This window comes from Protomyctophum bolini (assembly GCF_963924005.1).
Source record: "Protomyctophum bolini genome assembly, chromosome: 12".
NCBI lineage: Eukaryota > Metazoa > Chordata > Actinopteri > Myctophiformes > Myctophidae > Protomyctophum > Protomyctophum bolini.
In genome coordinates, this window is record NC_137873.1 from 36,245,567 (window position 1) to 36,260,494 (window position 14,928).

The 14,928-nt window shown below is 41.5% G+C and overlaps 1 protein-coding gene across 1 annotated transcript in view; it reads left to right on the top strand.

Annotated features, from left to right (window-relative positions):
• Positions 1-14,928, top strand: part of LOC308326250 (uncharacterized protein) — a gene marked incomplete at its 5' end in the record, with an annotated part of 69,805 nt that overhangs the window by 23,448 nt on the left and 31,429 nt on the right. Inside the window, 5 exons of the mRNA XM_080779057.1 lie at positions 4,477-4,485; positions 4,604-4,663; positions 12,488-12,551; positions 13,101-13,205; positions 14,385-14,540. Of these exons, the coding sequence (XP_080635183.1) occupies positions 4,477-4,485; positions 4,604-4,663; positions 12,488-12,551; positions 13,101-13,205; positions 14,385-14,540 (394 nt within the window). The remainder of the gene's footprint in view (positions 1-4,476; positions 4,486-4,603; positions 4,664-12,487; positions 12,552-13,100; positions 13,206-14,384; positions 14,541-14,928) is intronic.

Sequence of the window (14,928 nt, forward strand, 5' to 3'; positions counted from 1 at the left end):
GATTTCGTATTTTATAAATTGTGTTTTCTTCTTGTTGTTTACGCAGTTTATAAGCCAGATATTTAGCTGATCTACCACCCGTCTCATAGTATCTCTGTCTTAGGAAAAGAAGCTTTTTGTGAGTTTCTTGTGTATAGATGTCATTAATTTCCCCCTGCGTTTTCCTGATTTCCTGTTTCAAGTTGGAACCTGCAACATTACTGTCAGCCACCTGCAGCTGTTTTAATTTATTTTCTAGTTCCAGCAGCTTTTGCCTCTTGAGTTTTTTTTGATACGAGGTTAGAGAAATGATTTTCCCCCTCATTACAGCCTTTAATGCGTCCCACAATATTGCAGGTGAAACCTCCTCCGAGGTGTTCAGCTCTAGATATTCTTTAATATCTTTTTTAATCTTTGTCAATGTAGTCGGATCATTTAATATGTATGAATTTAGTCTCCAGAGGGTTTTTCTAGCTTTCCTCTCCAGGAGCAGGGACAGATTAACTGGACTATGGTCTGACAGGTCAATTGTTGCAATGTTGCAGTTCCTTATCTTGAATCTGTCTGAGCTGAACATGAAAAAATAATCTAGCCTAGCATATACAGAATGTGGGCATGAGTAGTGAGTGTACTCTCTATTGCTAGGGTGCAGTTCTCTCCACACGTCAATAATACCCAGTTCCACCATTAGTGAGTTCACCTTCCTACTAATGGGGTTGTTCTGATTTGCTGTGCCTGAGGAGTCTTTTTTAGTTAACCGTATGTTGAAGTCACCCCCCGACAGGACCACCCCCTGAGAATTAACCATTAAATCAAAAATACGTCTGTATAGAGCCCATTCGCTTCCCGGTGGGATGTATACATTTATTATTGTTATCAATGAACCCTCTATTTTTCCTGTAATCTTGATAAACCTTCCCTCGTCATCCCTGGTTTCTGAAATATGTTCGTAGTTAACTGAGGCTGAGATGAGGGTTGCAACCCCTCTCCTATGGCTTGGAATATTAGATGATGAAAACACATGTCTAAAACCCATCTTTTTTAATTTTTCGTGCTCAGATTGATTCATGTGTGTCTCCTGAAGGAGAGCGATCTGTGCCTTTTCCCTCCTTAATTTAGCTAGTATCTTAGACCTTTTAATAGGATTCAAAACCCCATTTACATTGAAAGAAATTATTTTCACCGGCTCAACCTGCATATCTGTTATTATGTGCAACGGTCAACACCCCTCCTCTCTCCTTAAATAAACAAAAAACCCTCAGCATAAGGAAAGAAAAAACAGTCAAAATACACACAAAATAATAATACCGTACTTGGTCAAAAAACATTGTAAACCTGAGTTCCAGCAGTGGAACCCTTCCACTGCCCATTCTCCTAATAAAGGGAAAACCTCTCCCTGCTTGTGCTAGAGGGCCCTTATCCACCCTGATGACAGCTATGAAAGAAAGATCTTGCATAGTAGTTTGTCTCGGTCGTATCAGAACAAATGCAGCAATGTTGTGTCTATTAGAATATAACCCACCCCCCCCCCCCCCCCCCTATTTTATCAACTAGCTTTCAGTGATATGACATTCCACATATTTAGTCCCACTTAATTTCAAGACAGTGTGTTGAAACCCATTCCTTCATTCCCCCAGATTATCAGTTTGATTTCAGTGATATATTAGTGCCCCGGACACACACACACACACACACACACACACACACACACACACACGTCACTCATCCCCCCATGTTATCGGTTAAATTTCAGTGATATATTTTTGGTGTTTTGGCTCCCCCCCACACTCATTCCCACATACCCCCACACACACACACACACACACACACTTGTCATTTCAATTGCATCGGTACACCCCCCCCCCCCCCCTTTTTTTTATCCCTTTGGAAAGAAAAACAAAGGAAGATTAGTCTGTGTCTTCACGTCTGAATACTTGCAGCCTCTCTATGTATCCTGGAACCCCGCTGGCCCGCGGTGGGCGCGCTCCCCCTGCCGTCTGCCACGCACCTCTCCTGATCCTCTCCCAGAGCGTTGTTGGTTTCTTGATCACTGCAACCGCCAGTCCACGCCTCGCCAGGTCTGCCGTCGCCTCTTCCACTGTAGCATATGTCTTCGTCCCATCGGCGTGGTGGACTCTTAGTCGTGCAGGAAACAGCGTCTGGAACCGTGTGTCTTTTGTTTTCAGAGCTCTCCGTGCCTCAGCATACTCCTTTCTTTTGGCCAATATTTCGGGTGCATAATCATGGTCCAGGCTGATTTTACAGTTTAGCCATGTAAAGCCCTTCTTCTCCCAGGTCTGCTTAATCACTTCTTCTTTCATGGTGTAGCTCAGGAACTTTACCACGATCGATCTGGGTTGGGCACCATTTGGGGGCAGCGGAGCCATGGCGCGGTGCGCTCTTTGTATCTGTAATGGCGTCGTTGGGGGGATATTCAGATTCTCTCTTAGCATCTTTGCCACAAAGGGGATAAGGGACCTTGCTGTCCCCTCTGTCCCCTCTGCTACCCCGTATATTCTCACGTTGTCCCTCCTGGACCGTCCCTGTAAATCAGTTATCTTAGTTTGGAGAGCCTCCTGGATCGTTAGCATCTCTGCTAGTATCTCTTCCACGTTCTGTAGCCTTTCCTCACTGCCTACGATCCTAGCTTCGGCCTGGTCCACCCTCGCGTTTGTTTTAGCTATTTCCCCTTTCAGGTCTTGCATCTGTTTCTTATTTTCTTGCCTGAAACCGCGCAGTTCCCTCAGAATTATAGCCAGATTTACCTCCTCCTCTTGGTCGGAGCAGGGTGAGGGGGGGCAAGCGCCGCTAGCCACCGCGGCCGGAGATCCCACGGTGATGTCCACTGGTTGCTGCGTTGCCGAAGTGCTAGCGGTAGCATCATTGTTAGCTTCAGGTTGCTGTGCTTCGTTATCGCCGCCGGCATGCGTACTCTCCCTTGCTTTCTTTTTCCTTTCTTTCAACACCATCCTCGCCCCTTCTTATGAGTAAATATAACTTGACTTCTTGATATTTTAGTTGACTTTGGGGCCGATATTATATCTTTTGACCGAGCGAACTTTCCTCAAGCTGTCATCCTCTCAAACCGGAAACCGGAACCCTCCTTCTGAATAGTTTTCATTTAGTTTTAGTCACATTTTAGTCACCTGGACTGTTTTTGTGTTAGTCTAGTTTTAGTCGACTAAATATCATACGATTTTAGTCGACTACATTTTGTATTGCTTGCTGCCGCCGTAATGGCTGATTCTGCACTTGCTGAAAATAGCAGATCTACAAGCTGCGACGCGTTGTGACCTTGTAGATCTGCTATTTTCAGAATGCAACCAAGTGTAAAACGACTTATACTGGATCTCTTGTCCACTAGTCCCTTCCTAACATTTTAGTCTAGTTTTTATTTGTTGACGAAATTGTCAATATAATATAATATAATTATATCAGTGAAAAAAGGTAGTCAACGAGTCATAGTTTTTAGTTGTAACAACACTGGTAGAGTAGAGTAGAGTTTAATATGTATGAGGTCCATGTGCACACTTCCACTCAGACACTGACTGCATGATGCACCATACTGTACTGTATGAAGAAGAATACTGTACAGTTTTTTGCATAGTTATACAGCAGCCGTTTTCAACCCTTTTCACATCAAGGTCCATTATTTATTCCGTTTGATGACATTTAGCCGGGCTCCATTTTCGTCACAGCTAAACCCCTTATCTCTAAACTTCTTTGCCTTTTTTTTAAAAACTATTTTGAAAAACATTTTTTAATAGTTCAACTAGCCAATCTACATTGACACGTTGTGAGCTTGTAGACTGGCCATTTTAACTACCGGTATTCAAAAATGTTAATAATAATAAGAGCCCTTAGCCTCTCAGACCCACAATATGTTGTTATCGTATAGCATAAGATTTCCATAATTCCATGCTGTACTGTAAGTTTATTGGTGTTGTTGGTGTGGTATACCATTAGGAGAGATACCAGGCAAATAACAATTATTCTACATTCTCTAATTGTGTAGACTAAAATTAAACCAAAAGATACCCTCATTTTACTCTCTCAAGAGTTAAAAGTTCTATAAAAGTCCATGTGGTTACCAACTCCATCCATTTAGCTGAAACCCCCTCAAGGACCACTGGTTGAAAACCACTGTTGTACAGTATTTTACTGTTTAATTTTTTTCCCCTCTTTAAACAGGGAAAACCTGGGATCCCTGGAACACCTGGAGTAACGGTGCGTTTTCCAGCTCTCATGTTTTGGGGGGAAATAGATTGCATTGTCATTTTAATAGTGATTAAATCGTTGTTTTCAATCTGCTACGAGGATGCCTGGGATGTTGTGAATGAATGAATGAATAAACTAATTAATTAATTAAATAATGAATTATCATTTGCTTCACGCACAGAAACTACACAAAATATTTGGTTAAAACAAAATCAAAACTTAAATAAATATGCGTCACATATGTTTTCTTTGTCCGTGTGACCCATGATTTCTCTATAGATTCCGCAAGTGCGAATATCTTATGTTAAAGAAAATCTGCGTACCACATACAATTTGTGTTTGTTTTTTTACACCTGTTTAAACCTTGTGTTAAAATTGGTTTATCTTTTCTGTTTTCTTCACACAGGGAGCTCCCGGACAGATTGGGCGTAAGGGTGACATTGGGCCCTCTGAGATTGGGACTCCGGTGAGAAAAGCTATGCATTGTTAACTTCTGTCACATACTATACGTACATTCAGTGAGTCTCTACCTGTTGGATTTAAAGGACCACCAGTTTGATATGCATTCGGCCACGGACCGTCAGACTCACCAGAGAGTAGGAGAGTAGCGACACGCTACTGCCTATGGGCTATAGTTTCAAACATTGCTCCTATGGCTGGAACTATCCCATTGAGATAGAATGAGCACTTCCGCATTCCATTGTTAACAATGGGAGTCAACGCTAGTGTCGCCACTCTCTTACTATATAATACTCTGAGGCTCACGTTTGATGCAATTGTTGTGGACCCCGATCTATACTGTGAAATTCTTAGTGTAAAAGTGTTAAAATAAATGAACCAAACGGACCCATTTGTACACTCTCGGAGTTACAGTGACCCATAAGTGTCCATTTGGACCCCCGGGTGGTCTCTGGGCCCGGCATTGAAAAACTGATATTATGCTAAAGATAGATTATACCCACTACAGGGACTGATTGTTTGGCCATGTGGCAATAAGGAATACGTGTTCATACACTAGTACTGTGCCTATATACGGTATGTCCATATGTGGCCAAATTTGACTGAGGGACTGCCATTGGATTTTTTTTTTTCAATTTTCGTTTTTTCATGTCATTATGAAAGCAGGGAATCATAGCTTCAAATTGACATATTGGTTGTTCAGTTTGACCCACCAGTTTTTGGAGATATGGCTTATAGAGTAATGTCTTGCAGAAAACAGGCTTGAAAGGTTCACTTCTGTGGACTGAGTCCACAGAAGTGAACCTACTCTAACATAACACCTAGCTACATGTTTAAGCATTTATTTCATATTTACACTTATTTCAGACATGCTCTAGTTATTATCTGCCTGTGCTATTAACTCATTTTGGATAAAAAACTTCCTCCTTTCTCCTCTGGTGAAAAGGAGGAGGTTGTGCGATGGGAGGCTCTCAGTCAAATCTGGTCACATACGTGATCGACCAGTCCGTCTTAGGTAAAAAAAAAAACATTTTGAATTAATTCTCAGTTCAGGCCTGTCTGTCCTCTCAAACTTAAAACGTAAACGGAGCGTGAACGTTAGCTCTTAGCGCACAACAAGTGTTGATTGACGATGTGCCCTACCTGGCCTGCGCTCCCTGCCTGACAAATACTGTACATAGTTGAGATGTGTGCATGTAAAACAAATATATTCATTGAATCTCAGTTACACCAACATTGTTCTTGTGAGTCACCTTTGTCATTATTCGAGTGCGCGCGTGCGTGTGCGTGTGCGCGCGCGTGCGTGCGTGCGTGTGTTGTGACTGCAATCTACCTACATTTTGTTTTAGGGTAGGGATGGATCCCCCGGCTGGCGAGGACCACCAGTAAGTTAGCCCTCTTCAAACAATTTAATACTTTTTCCACCACTGCTAACTCGACTGCCGACCTCGAGAACGAACACCTCCCTATGGTTTTCATTAACAACAATGACATGATCAAAGGTGTTACCTGTACTGTAAAATGTTATGAGAAAAATTAATCATCATTACACCGGCTAAACACGCTTGGTTCCACGGTAGAATGCTTATACAGTATGGCATGACCTGCAAATGTAAGATGACATCTTTTGATATCAAGTCCACTATTCTGTGAAAGGTAAAAAAAATGTTAATTGTTTTTCAGGGTGATCATGGAAGATCATTGGCTGGTGATGTGGGTGATGACGTAAGAGACCTTTTGGATGTTAACCAGTACATAATTCACACTATACTGTATTTCTGCACGGGGCTGTGGCGTCCATAGTGGGATCACATGCTTCCTCCTTGCATCACTGTCCATCCTTTAATTTTGCACATATAGCTGTGTTGTGCTTATATTGACACTGTGCAATAATGATTATATAGTATGCTTATATTTTAGATTTTTTATTATCCTACATACTGTATACAGCACTTTGGTCAATCTCGGTTGTTTTAAATGTGCGTTATGAATCAAGTATTACTTGATGTGTTGGTTTTAGGGTGAACAGGGCCCCCCTGGCCCCCCTGGGCTCCCGGGACCCCTAGAGTCAGTGCAGTTTCCTCCAGACGTTCTCCCTCCCAAAGGTTCCAAGGTGAATCTCTTCTTCCATATTGCTGTGACCTTATCGATCGCACATTAAGCCTGATTGATGCTTGGAGCCGATCTACAAGTAGATTATCCGCTATTTAAGTTGAATGTGTTGATGAGGCATTATCCTGACGTCTGGTACAGTATTGATGTTGTGTCAGAGGTGTGATGGAATGGATCGTCGTGTGTGTGTGTGTGTGTGTGTGTGTGTGTGTGTGTGTGTGTGTGTGTGTGTGTGTGTGTGTGTGTGTGTGTGTGTGTGTGTGTGGACGTGACAGAGAAAGTAAATTTGTATATCATTATGAGCCTTTTGGTAAATTGTTTGCCAGCTCGTGTAATTCTTCACCTGCTGATAAACATAATCAATCATGCTGTATTGCTGTTGATTCAAAACAGGCGTGTTAAGTTATACCTGCTGCAAACAGGAATGCACTGTGTTTTGCCCACAGTACAGCATTTTGAGTTTTGCCACGGAAGAAGTTGTCTTTATGGAAAGTGGGATGTTGTGTTCATAATATGATTGTATGCATTATTACTGTTTGGTTATGGCATCATCCAGCGAGGCGTTGTGTACTGTTTTGGCATCAAAATTAGATTTTAGTTTTAGTCTTGAATAGTTTTCACATTTTTGTCACAATGGAATGTTTTAGCGTTAGTCTAGTTTTAGTCGATGCGATTTTAGTCGACTAAATCTACAGTTGAGTTTGTCGACTAAAATGTATTTTGGCGGGCCTTGATGCTGTCGTAATGGCTGATTTTACACTTGCTGAAAATAGCCGATCTACAAGCTCACAACGCGTCGCGCTGCGACACGTTGTGACCTTGTAGATCGGCTATTTTCAGCATGCAACCAATGACTCGTACTGGATCTCTTGCCCACTAGTCCTTTCCTAACGTTTTAGTCTAGTTTTTATTTCTTGATGAAATTGTCGATATATTTAGTCTTAGTTTTTGTCAGCACAGCTTAGTTTTCATTTAGCTTCTATTTAGTTTTCGTCAGTGAAAAAAGGAAGTCGACGGACATTTTTCGTCATAGTATTAGTCGACAAAAACAACACTGGTGCCCTGTAGACGTAGGCCAGGTGTAGGCAATCAATGCGTTAGTGTCAAGCTCAATGTATCGCCTCAGCTATATGGCTCCCCTCTGTGGATTCGTCTACATGCGAGAGACAAGCATTTGTGTTTGTGATTATTATTATTAGCACTAACGTAACAGTAACACATGCCCAATCTAATTTAATGCTGGCACTTATCTTGTTTGTATTTACCACATCTTTCTTCAGGGTGACCGGGGTCTTCCTGGAATTTGTGGTCCAAAGGGCACGCACGTGAGTTTCAATGACTAAATAGTGTGTGTGTGTGTGTGTGTGTGTGTGTGTGTGTGTGTGTGTGTTAAGGAAGGCTGTACCCTAGCCCTTTTTTTAGGACTCGAACTTCGGCAGGAATTTTCGAGCGAACATCCGAACCATTTGTTTCTAACTAATTTAAAAAAGAACCGTCTCGATCAGAGCGCACAGCGCGTCTCCCCCGCTCTTTATCAATCTCTCTCGTCTGCGCAGTTTACATCCAAAAGAACGTGTCACTCTCTCGGTTCTGCACTGCTGTACTGGAGAAGTATATAGCACTTTCGGTGGAGAGAGAGGGAGAGAGAGAGAGAGAGAGAGAGTTTTGCGATAGTGCTTGTCTGTGTGTTGCTGATTGGCTGATTGGCTGCAGGCCTATCACCAAATGAATGTGCACAGGGGATTTTGGAGAGGGACAGGACAAGGAGATAGACATAACTTCTGACAGGAATGCACTAGAAACTTACTTTTTTTGACAGGCTCATATCACATTCTCGCCGAGATATATTTTTGAGTTAATAAAAAAGGGGGGGAAAAAAACACATTTATTTAAAAAAAAGATTTAAATAAAAAAACGAATGGTTCAAACCCATTAATTAAGATTCGAGTGCCAACCCTATGGAGCGAACATTCGAACCTTGAATGTTTGGGGACAGCCTTTGTGTGTGTGTGTGTGTGTGTGTGTGTGTGTGTGTGTGCACGACTGCGTGTGTCTGTGTGCATTTGTACGTACGAGAGACGCTGATAGAGTAAGAGGCAGATGTATTTCTATCTACAGGGGGGTGCAGGATATTTTCCAGGAATTAAAGGAGATAATGGAACGCCTGGGCCAGTTGCGAGTCGGGTGAGAAATGTGCTACACACACACACACACACACACACACAATTTACAATTACAATTTAGGCATTTTAGCAGACGCTCTTAATCCAGACCTTTTTAATTTACATTAAACAAGAACAAAAAAGCATGGCAATACATTGCATACATAAAAAGTAGTCATCATGAAACATGCGTAAACTAAGAATGTAACAGTGTAATATCTATATAATGAAGCTATATACATCTATACTATAAAGTGCTATGTCTACATGAAATGCTATTCTAGTACTGTCTACATAGAATGCTATAAGTCTGCATAAAATGCTATCTAAGTCTACATAACGTGCTATTTAAGTTACATAAGTTGAGCCTTTGCATATGCCTGCAACTGCAAGCTCGTCGGGGCTAGGGCAAGTACTACAGGCCTTGATGGAGTCACACACACACACACACACACACACACACACACACACACACACGTTCCATCCAATCTAAAACGTCTATGGCTGTGGTTTTGCCTCCAGGGTTTTCCAGGAGTACCTGGTTTATTTGGACCAGAAGGAGTTGAGGTATGTGATGTCAACAATATTATGGCAAAAAAAACAATTTCCCTACTAAATTAATTTCCTATTCATTTTCAACTCGAATAAATCAATACGTTTTGGATTATTTCAGGGTTCTCGCGGAAACACTGGACTTCCGGGTTTGATTGGTAGAATTGGACCAAGGGTAAGCAAAGCATGTACAGTAAACAGAAATAATATAATATATATATTCTATTTCTATTAGAGTTAGTCATATAAGCAGTGTTGGATTTGTCGACTAAGACGAAGTTTTGGAAACTAAATGAAAACTATGCTATGGTGACTAAGACTAATATACTAATAACAAATAAAAACTAGACTAAAATGTCAGGAAGGGACTAGTGGACTATAAGATTCACTATAAGTCATTTTACAATTGGTTGCATGCTGAAAATAGCAGTTCTATCATTACGACGGCATCGAGGCCCACCTAGATACATGTTAGTCGACTAAATCAACTGTAGATTTAGTCACTAAATCTACAGTTGATTTTGTCGACTAACATGTATTTTCGACTAACATCTTATGATATTTAGTCGACTAAAAGTAGACTAACACTAAATCATTGCAGGTGACTAAAATGTGACTAAAACTAAATGAAAACTATTGACGAGACTAAAACGAAAATCGAAATCTTATGCCAAAAACAAATGAGCATAAGCAGGGCTCACCGACATGTCTGTACATGGACAAAATGTGTCCGTGGCTAAGACTTGGTCTTGTCCGTGACACATTTTATATTGTCTCTTTTACACACCATTATGTTCTTATTTTGGTCATAACGCCCACTTACTGAATGTTAAGTCTCCAGGTTTGCTTCAGTATATGTACAGTATGACAATTATTTATTATGACATTAGTAGTCCAACTAGTACTAGCGGTTCTCAAAATGTTTCATTTGAATTGAGACCCGCTTAGCGTGTTCAAATGGAACCAAATGGACCCCATTTGGTTCCATTTGAACACTCTCAAGACCTACAGTAGGTTACAGACCTATTGTGGTCATTCAGGGCTATCTATTTGTGTGTTTCTGATAATTATCGTCCACTGTGGTGTGTTAATTGTTCATAAACAAGTTGAAGAATGCTGTTTAGTGTTTTCAAGCACGCTGTACTGTACTGTACTGTACTGTACTGTACTTCTGGGCGGCTCAGCGTGAAACTAGAGGACAATGCATTCCAAAATACCAATCGAAACCGTATATAAATCTCGGAGCCTGCATCTCTCCGCCGTCCCCAAAAACACAGGTAAAGTTACAGAAAAATAAACAGCCATATAAATGTAACCATTTAATACCTCTAAATCAACTATCTGTTGGAATTAAAACCTCCTTCAACAACTGTGTTGATAGGGAAAAAACTAAATTTCTCATTTTCTGCCTTTTCACTATTGCCGAATTGAGGCACTTTTTTGAGTCACACATTGTCTTCCATGGTTGGGGAAACTGCACAGCTGGAGAACTGCACTTTAAGCTTCAGGGTTATACGGACAGTACTTGGGGTTCATGCTTAGGTTTTAGGTTTATGTTAGTTTTAGAGTTATAGGATTAGGACTAGTTTTTAGGAAACGGAGCCTGATTCCCTGTCAGTGTTGGTTTTGATTTTGATTTTAGTTTTAGTCACAGTCTTTTGAATCGTTTTCATTTAGTTTTAGTCACATTTTAGTCAATGAATGTTTTAGTGTTAGTCTAGTTTTAGTCGACAGTCTACAGTTGAGTTAGTCGACTAAAATGTATTTTGGCGGGCCTTGATGCCGTCATCATCATAATAACAGATTCTACTCTTGGTGAAAATAGCCGATCTACAAGCTTAGCTTGTAGATCTGCTATTTTCAGCATGCAACCAAGTGTAAAATGACTTGTCCACTAGTCCCTTCCTAACATTTTAGTCTAGTATTTGTTGACAAAATTATCAATATATTTAGTTTTAGTCATCATAGCTGAGATTTCATTTAGTTTTCGTCAGTGAAAAAAGGTAGTTGACGAACATTTTCTGTCATAGTTGTAGTCGACGAAATCAAGACTGTTCCCTGTATACAGTAGTTACAGTTTATGTCCTGTAGCTATTTCAGGGAAGGAGGTAATGCTAAAGGCCATCCCAATGTAAAAACACAGAAATGTGTGCCAAATAAAAGGTCTATCTTTAGAATTCTGTGTGCGAGCCTATGTTTCAACGTTAGGTTTTAGCGGTTAAGGTTGGGGTTAGGTTAGGTTCTAGAAATGTGGTTGCAGCAGTGCAGTCATTCATTAATTCAACTTCTAATTATTCTCGAAATTATACTGAGTAATTAAACTCATTTTCAGTGTCGTTGAGTAATACAAAATCATATAAAAAACATCACAATACATCAGAAGATCAGGAAAAGGAAAACAAAAAGTATACATATGAATAACATTGGTTACAAATAGAAGCTAAGACAAATTTCAAAACGATCTAAAAACAGTTACACATTGTGGGGATCTGTAATGCTCACCAAGGTTTTAAAACGACTCAGGGGTACCAATGTGGTAACATTTAATGTATTGGGGGCACAGAAGCCAAAAGCAGATGTACCAAGTTCAGAGTTCACTTTTGGTACCTTTTGGTACCAGTCTCAGCTCTGCAGGAACCTTCTACTCAACTGTTGCATTTTGATAGAAGGCCACAGGGTGGCGCCACTGCACTGGCCTACTACAACAGCCACCTGCGGAACATCATTATTGCAGTTCTGCAGTCAGTGGATGATCAGAAGAAGTTCAATTGTTTAGCGCCCGCTGGGTGTTTTGTTTTCTAATGAATGAGAGCAGTTTGCGTTTCAAGGATAATGTATTGATGTATTCAATGTGGAACAAAGGGACAATATCCCCCTCAATAGAATCAATAACACCGTAAAAAGAAAGGTTGAAAATATTAGTGTACAAACCAAATGGATCTTTAGAGGTCCATTTGTAAATGAAATAACAAATCAAATTCCGTAATCTCTGCTTGCTCTCGTAGGGTTTCCCTGGAGACCAAGGACCCCCTGGGCCGGTATATTTCCACAATGGTAGCGATGCTAGAGGTGAGACCACATCAGTGATAATAATAATAATAACCCTCTTATTCTTATCAGGTGATCCAACATCATTACTGTTTTCCTAAAAAGCCCTGGGGATTTATAAAATGTGACCATATTTGACTGAGAGCCTGCCATCGCGCGAAGGAGGAGAAACTCGTTTTCTTTTTATCCAAAATGAGTTAATAGCACAGGCAGACGGTTCACATACTAGAGCATGTCTGAAATAAATGCCATTGAATGAAATTGACACTATAAAGGCTTAACCATGTAGCTATAGGTGTAATGTTACAGACCACAGAAGTGAACCTTTTAAGCCTGTTTTCTCAACTCGCTGTTTTCTGCAAAACATTACTCTATAAGCCATATCTCCAAAACTGGTGGGTCAAACTGAACAACAAATATGTCAATATGACGCTATAATACCCTGCTTTCATTATGACATGGGAAAAAAATCCAATGGCCGTCCGTCCCTCAGTCAAATTTGGCCACAAATGCTATTAACTGGAGCATGCATGACGACTGCTTTTTTTCTTATACTGTGTCTGTTTTTAGGGCCCAAAGGCAACAGTGGCTTCCACGGGCTGCCAGGTGAGCCAGGCGACCCGGGGGACATGGGTATGCACGGAGCCCCCGGACCACCAGGGGTAACGTTTCCAGGTTGGTTTAGTTCGTTCCTCCTTTTGTTCTGTTCCATTCCATCTATTCCAGTACACAGAGCCATAGAGTACGACAGAGTTACGACATTGAGGGGGCCTCTCCTCCAACACATCTCTGTCTCTTTGCTATAACACCTTGTCCTCTCCTCCAACACATTCTCTGTCTCCTTGTTTTAACACCTTGTCCTCTCCTCCAACACATTCTCTGTCTCCTTGCTATAACACCTTGTCCTCTCCTCCAACACATTCTCTGTCTCCTTGTTTTAACACCTTGTCCTCTCCTCCAACACATTCTCTGTATCCTTGCTATAACACCTTGTCCTCTCCTCCAACACATTCTCTGTATCCTTGCTATAACACCTTGTCCTCTCCTCCAACACATCTCTGTCTCCTTGCTATAACACCTTGTCCTCTCCTCCAACACATCTCTGTCTCCTTGCTATAACACCTTGTCCTCTCCTCCAACACATCTCTGTATCCTTGCTATAACACCTTGTCCTCTCCTCCAACACATCTCTGTCTCCTTGCTATAACACCTTGTCCTCTCCTCCAACACATCGATCCTTGCTATAACACCTTGTCCTCTCCTCCAACACATCTCTGTCTCCTTGCTATAACACCTTGTCCTCTCCTCCAACACATATCTGTCTCCTTGTTTTAACACCTTGTCCTCTCCTCCAACACATCTCTGTCTCCTTGCTATAACACCTTGTCCTCTCCTCCAACACATCTCTGTCTCCTTGCTATAACACCTTGTCCTCTCCTCCAACACATCTCTGTCTCCTTGCTATAACACCTTGTCCTCTGTTCCAACACATCTCTGTCTCCTTGCTATAACACCTTGTCCTCTGTTCCAACACATCTCTGTCTCCTTGCTATAACACCTTGTCCTCTGTTCCAACACATCTCTGTCTCCTTGCTATAACACCTTGTCCTCTGTTCCAACACATCTCTGTCTCCTTGCTATAACACCTTGTCCTCTGTTCCAACACATCTCTGTCTCCTTGCTATAACACTTTGTCCTCTCCTCCAACACATCTCTGTCTCCTTGCTATAACACCTTGTCCTCTCCTCCAACACATCTCTGTCTCCTTGCTATAACACCTTGTCCTCTCCTCCAACACATCTCTGTCTCCTTGCTATAACACCTTGTCCTCTCCTCCAACACATCTCCTTGCAGGCCCGGGACGGACTGGCCACAGAGGCCCTCCTGGACCCAAGGGCTCCAAAGGAGAACCGGGGACCTTTTTCAACAACGAATTTGCGCCGCTCGGCCCAAAGGGACACGCGGGATTCCCTGGACGTAAAGGTGCCACGGGTCCCCCTGGCCCCCCAGGTATACTATACGCTGATACCGACCAGGCAACATAGTGTTATTGCTCTGCCAAATGTTACACATTATTTAGAAGTAGCAAAGAAGTCATTTTTGTGCAGGTGGTTTTGAATGTGGTCTTATCGTCGTGATGCACTAACTGCACTCTCTTTCTCTCAATGTGTGTGTGTGCGTGCGTGCGTGATGCTGACATCACACCAGGATGTGGAGGTGAGAATGCATTCATTGCCACTACAATATACCAAGTAGCCAGTTATAAATAATGAAGATTGCACTCGTTTTACTAAAACACGTTTCCCCACCCAGTGTTGGGCAGTAACAAGTTACTAGTAATACTGTATATTACGGTAATATTATTAATTTATCCAGTAACGAGTAAAGTAAGGTATTA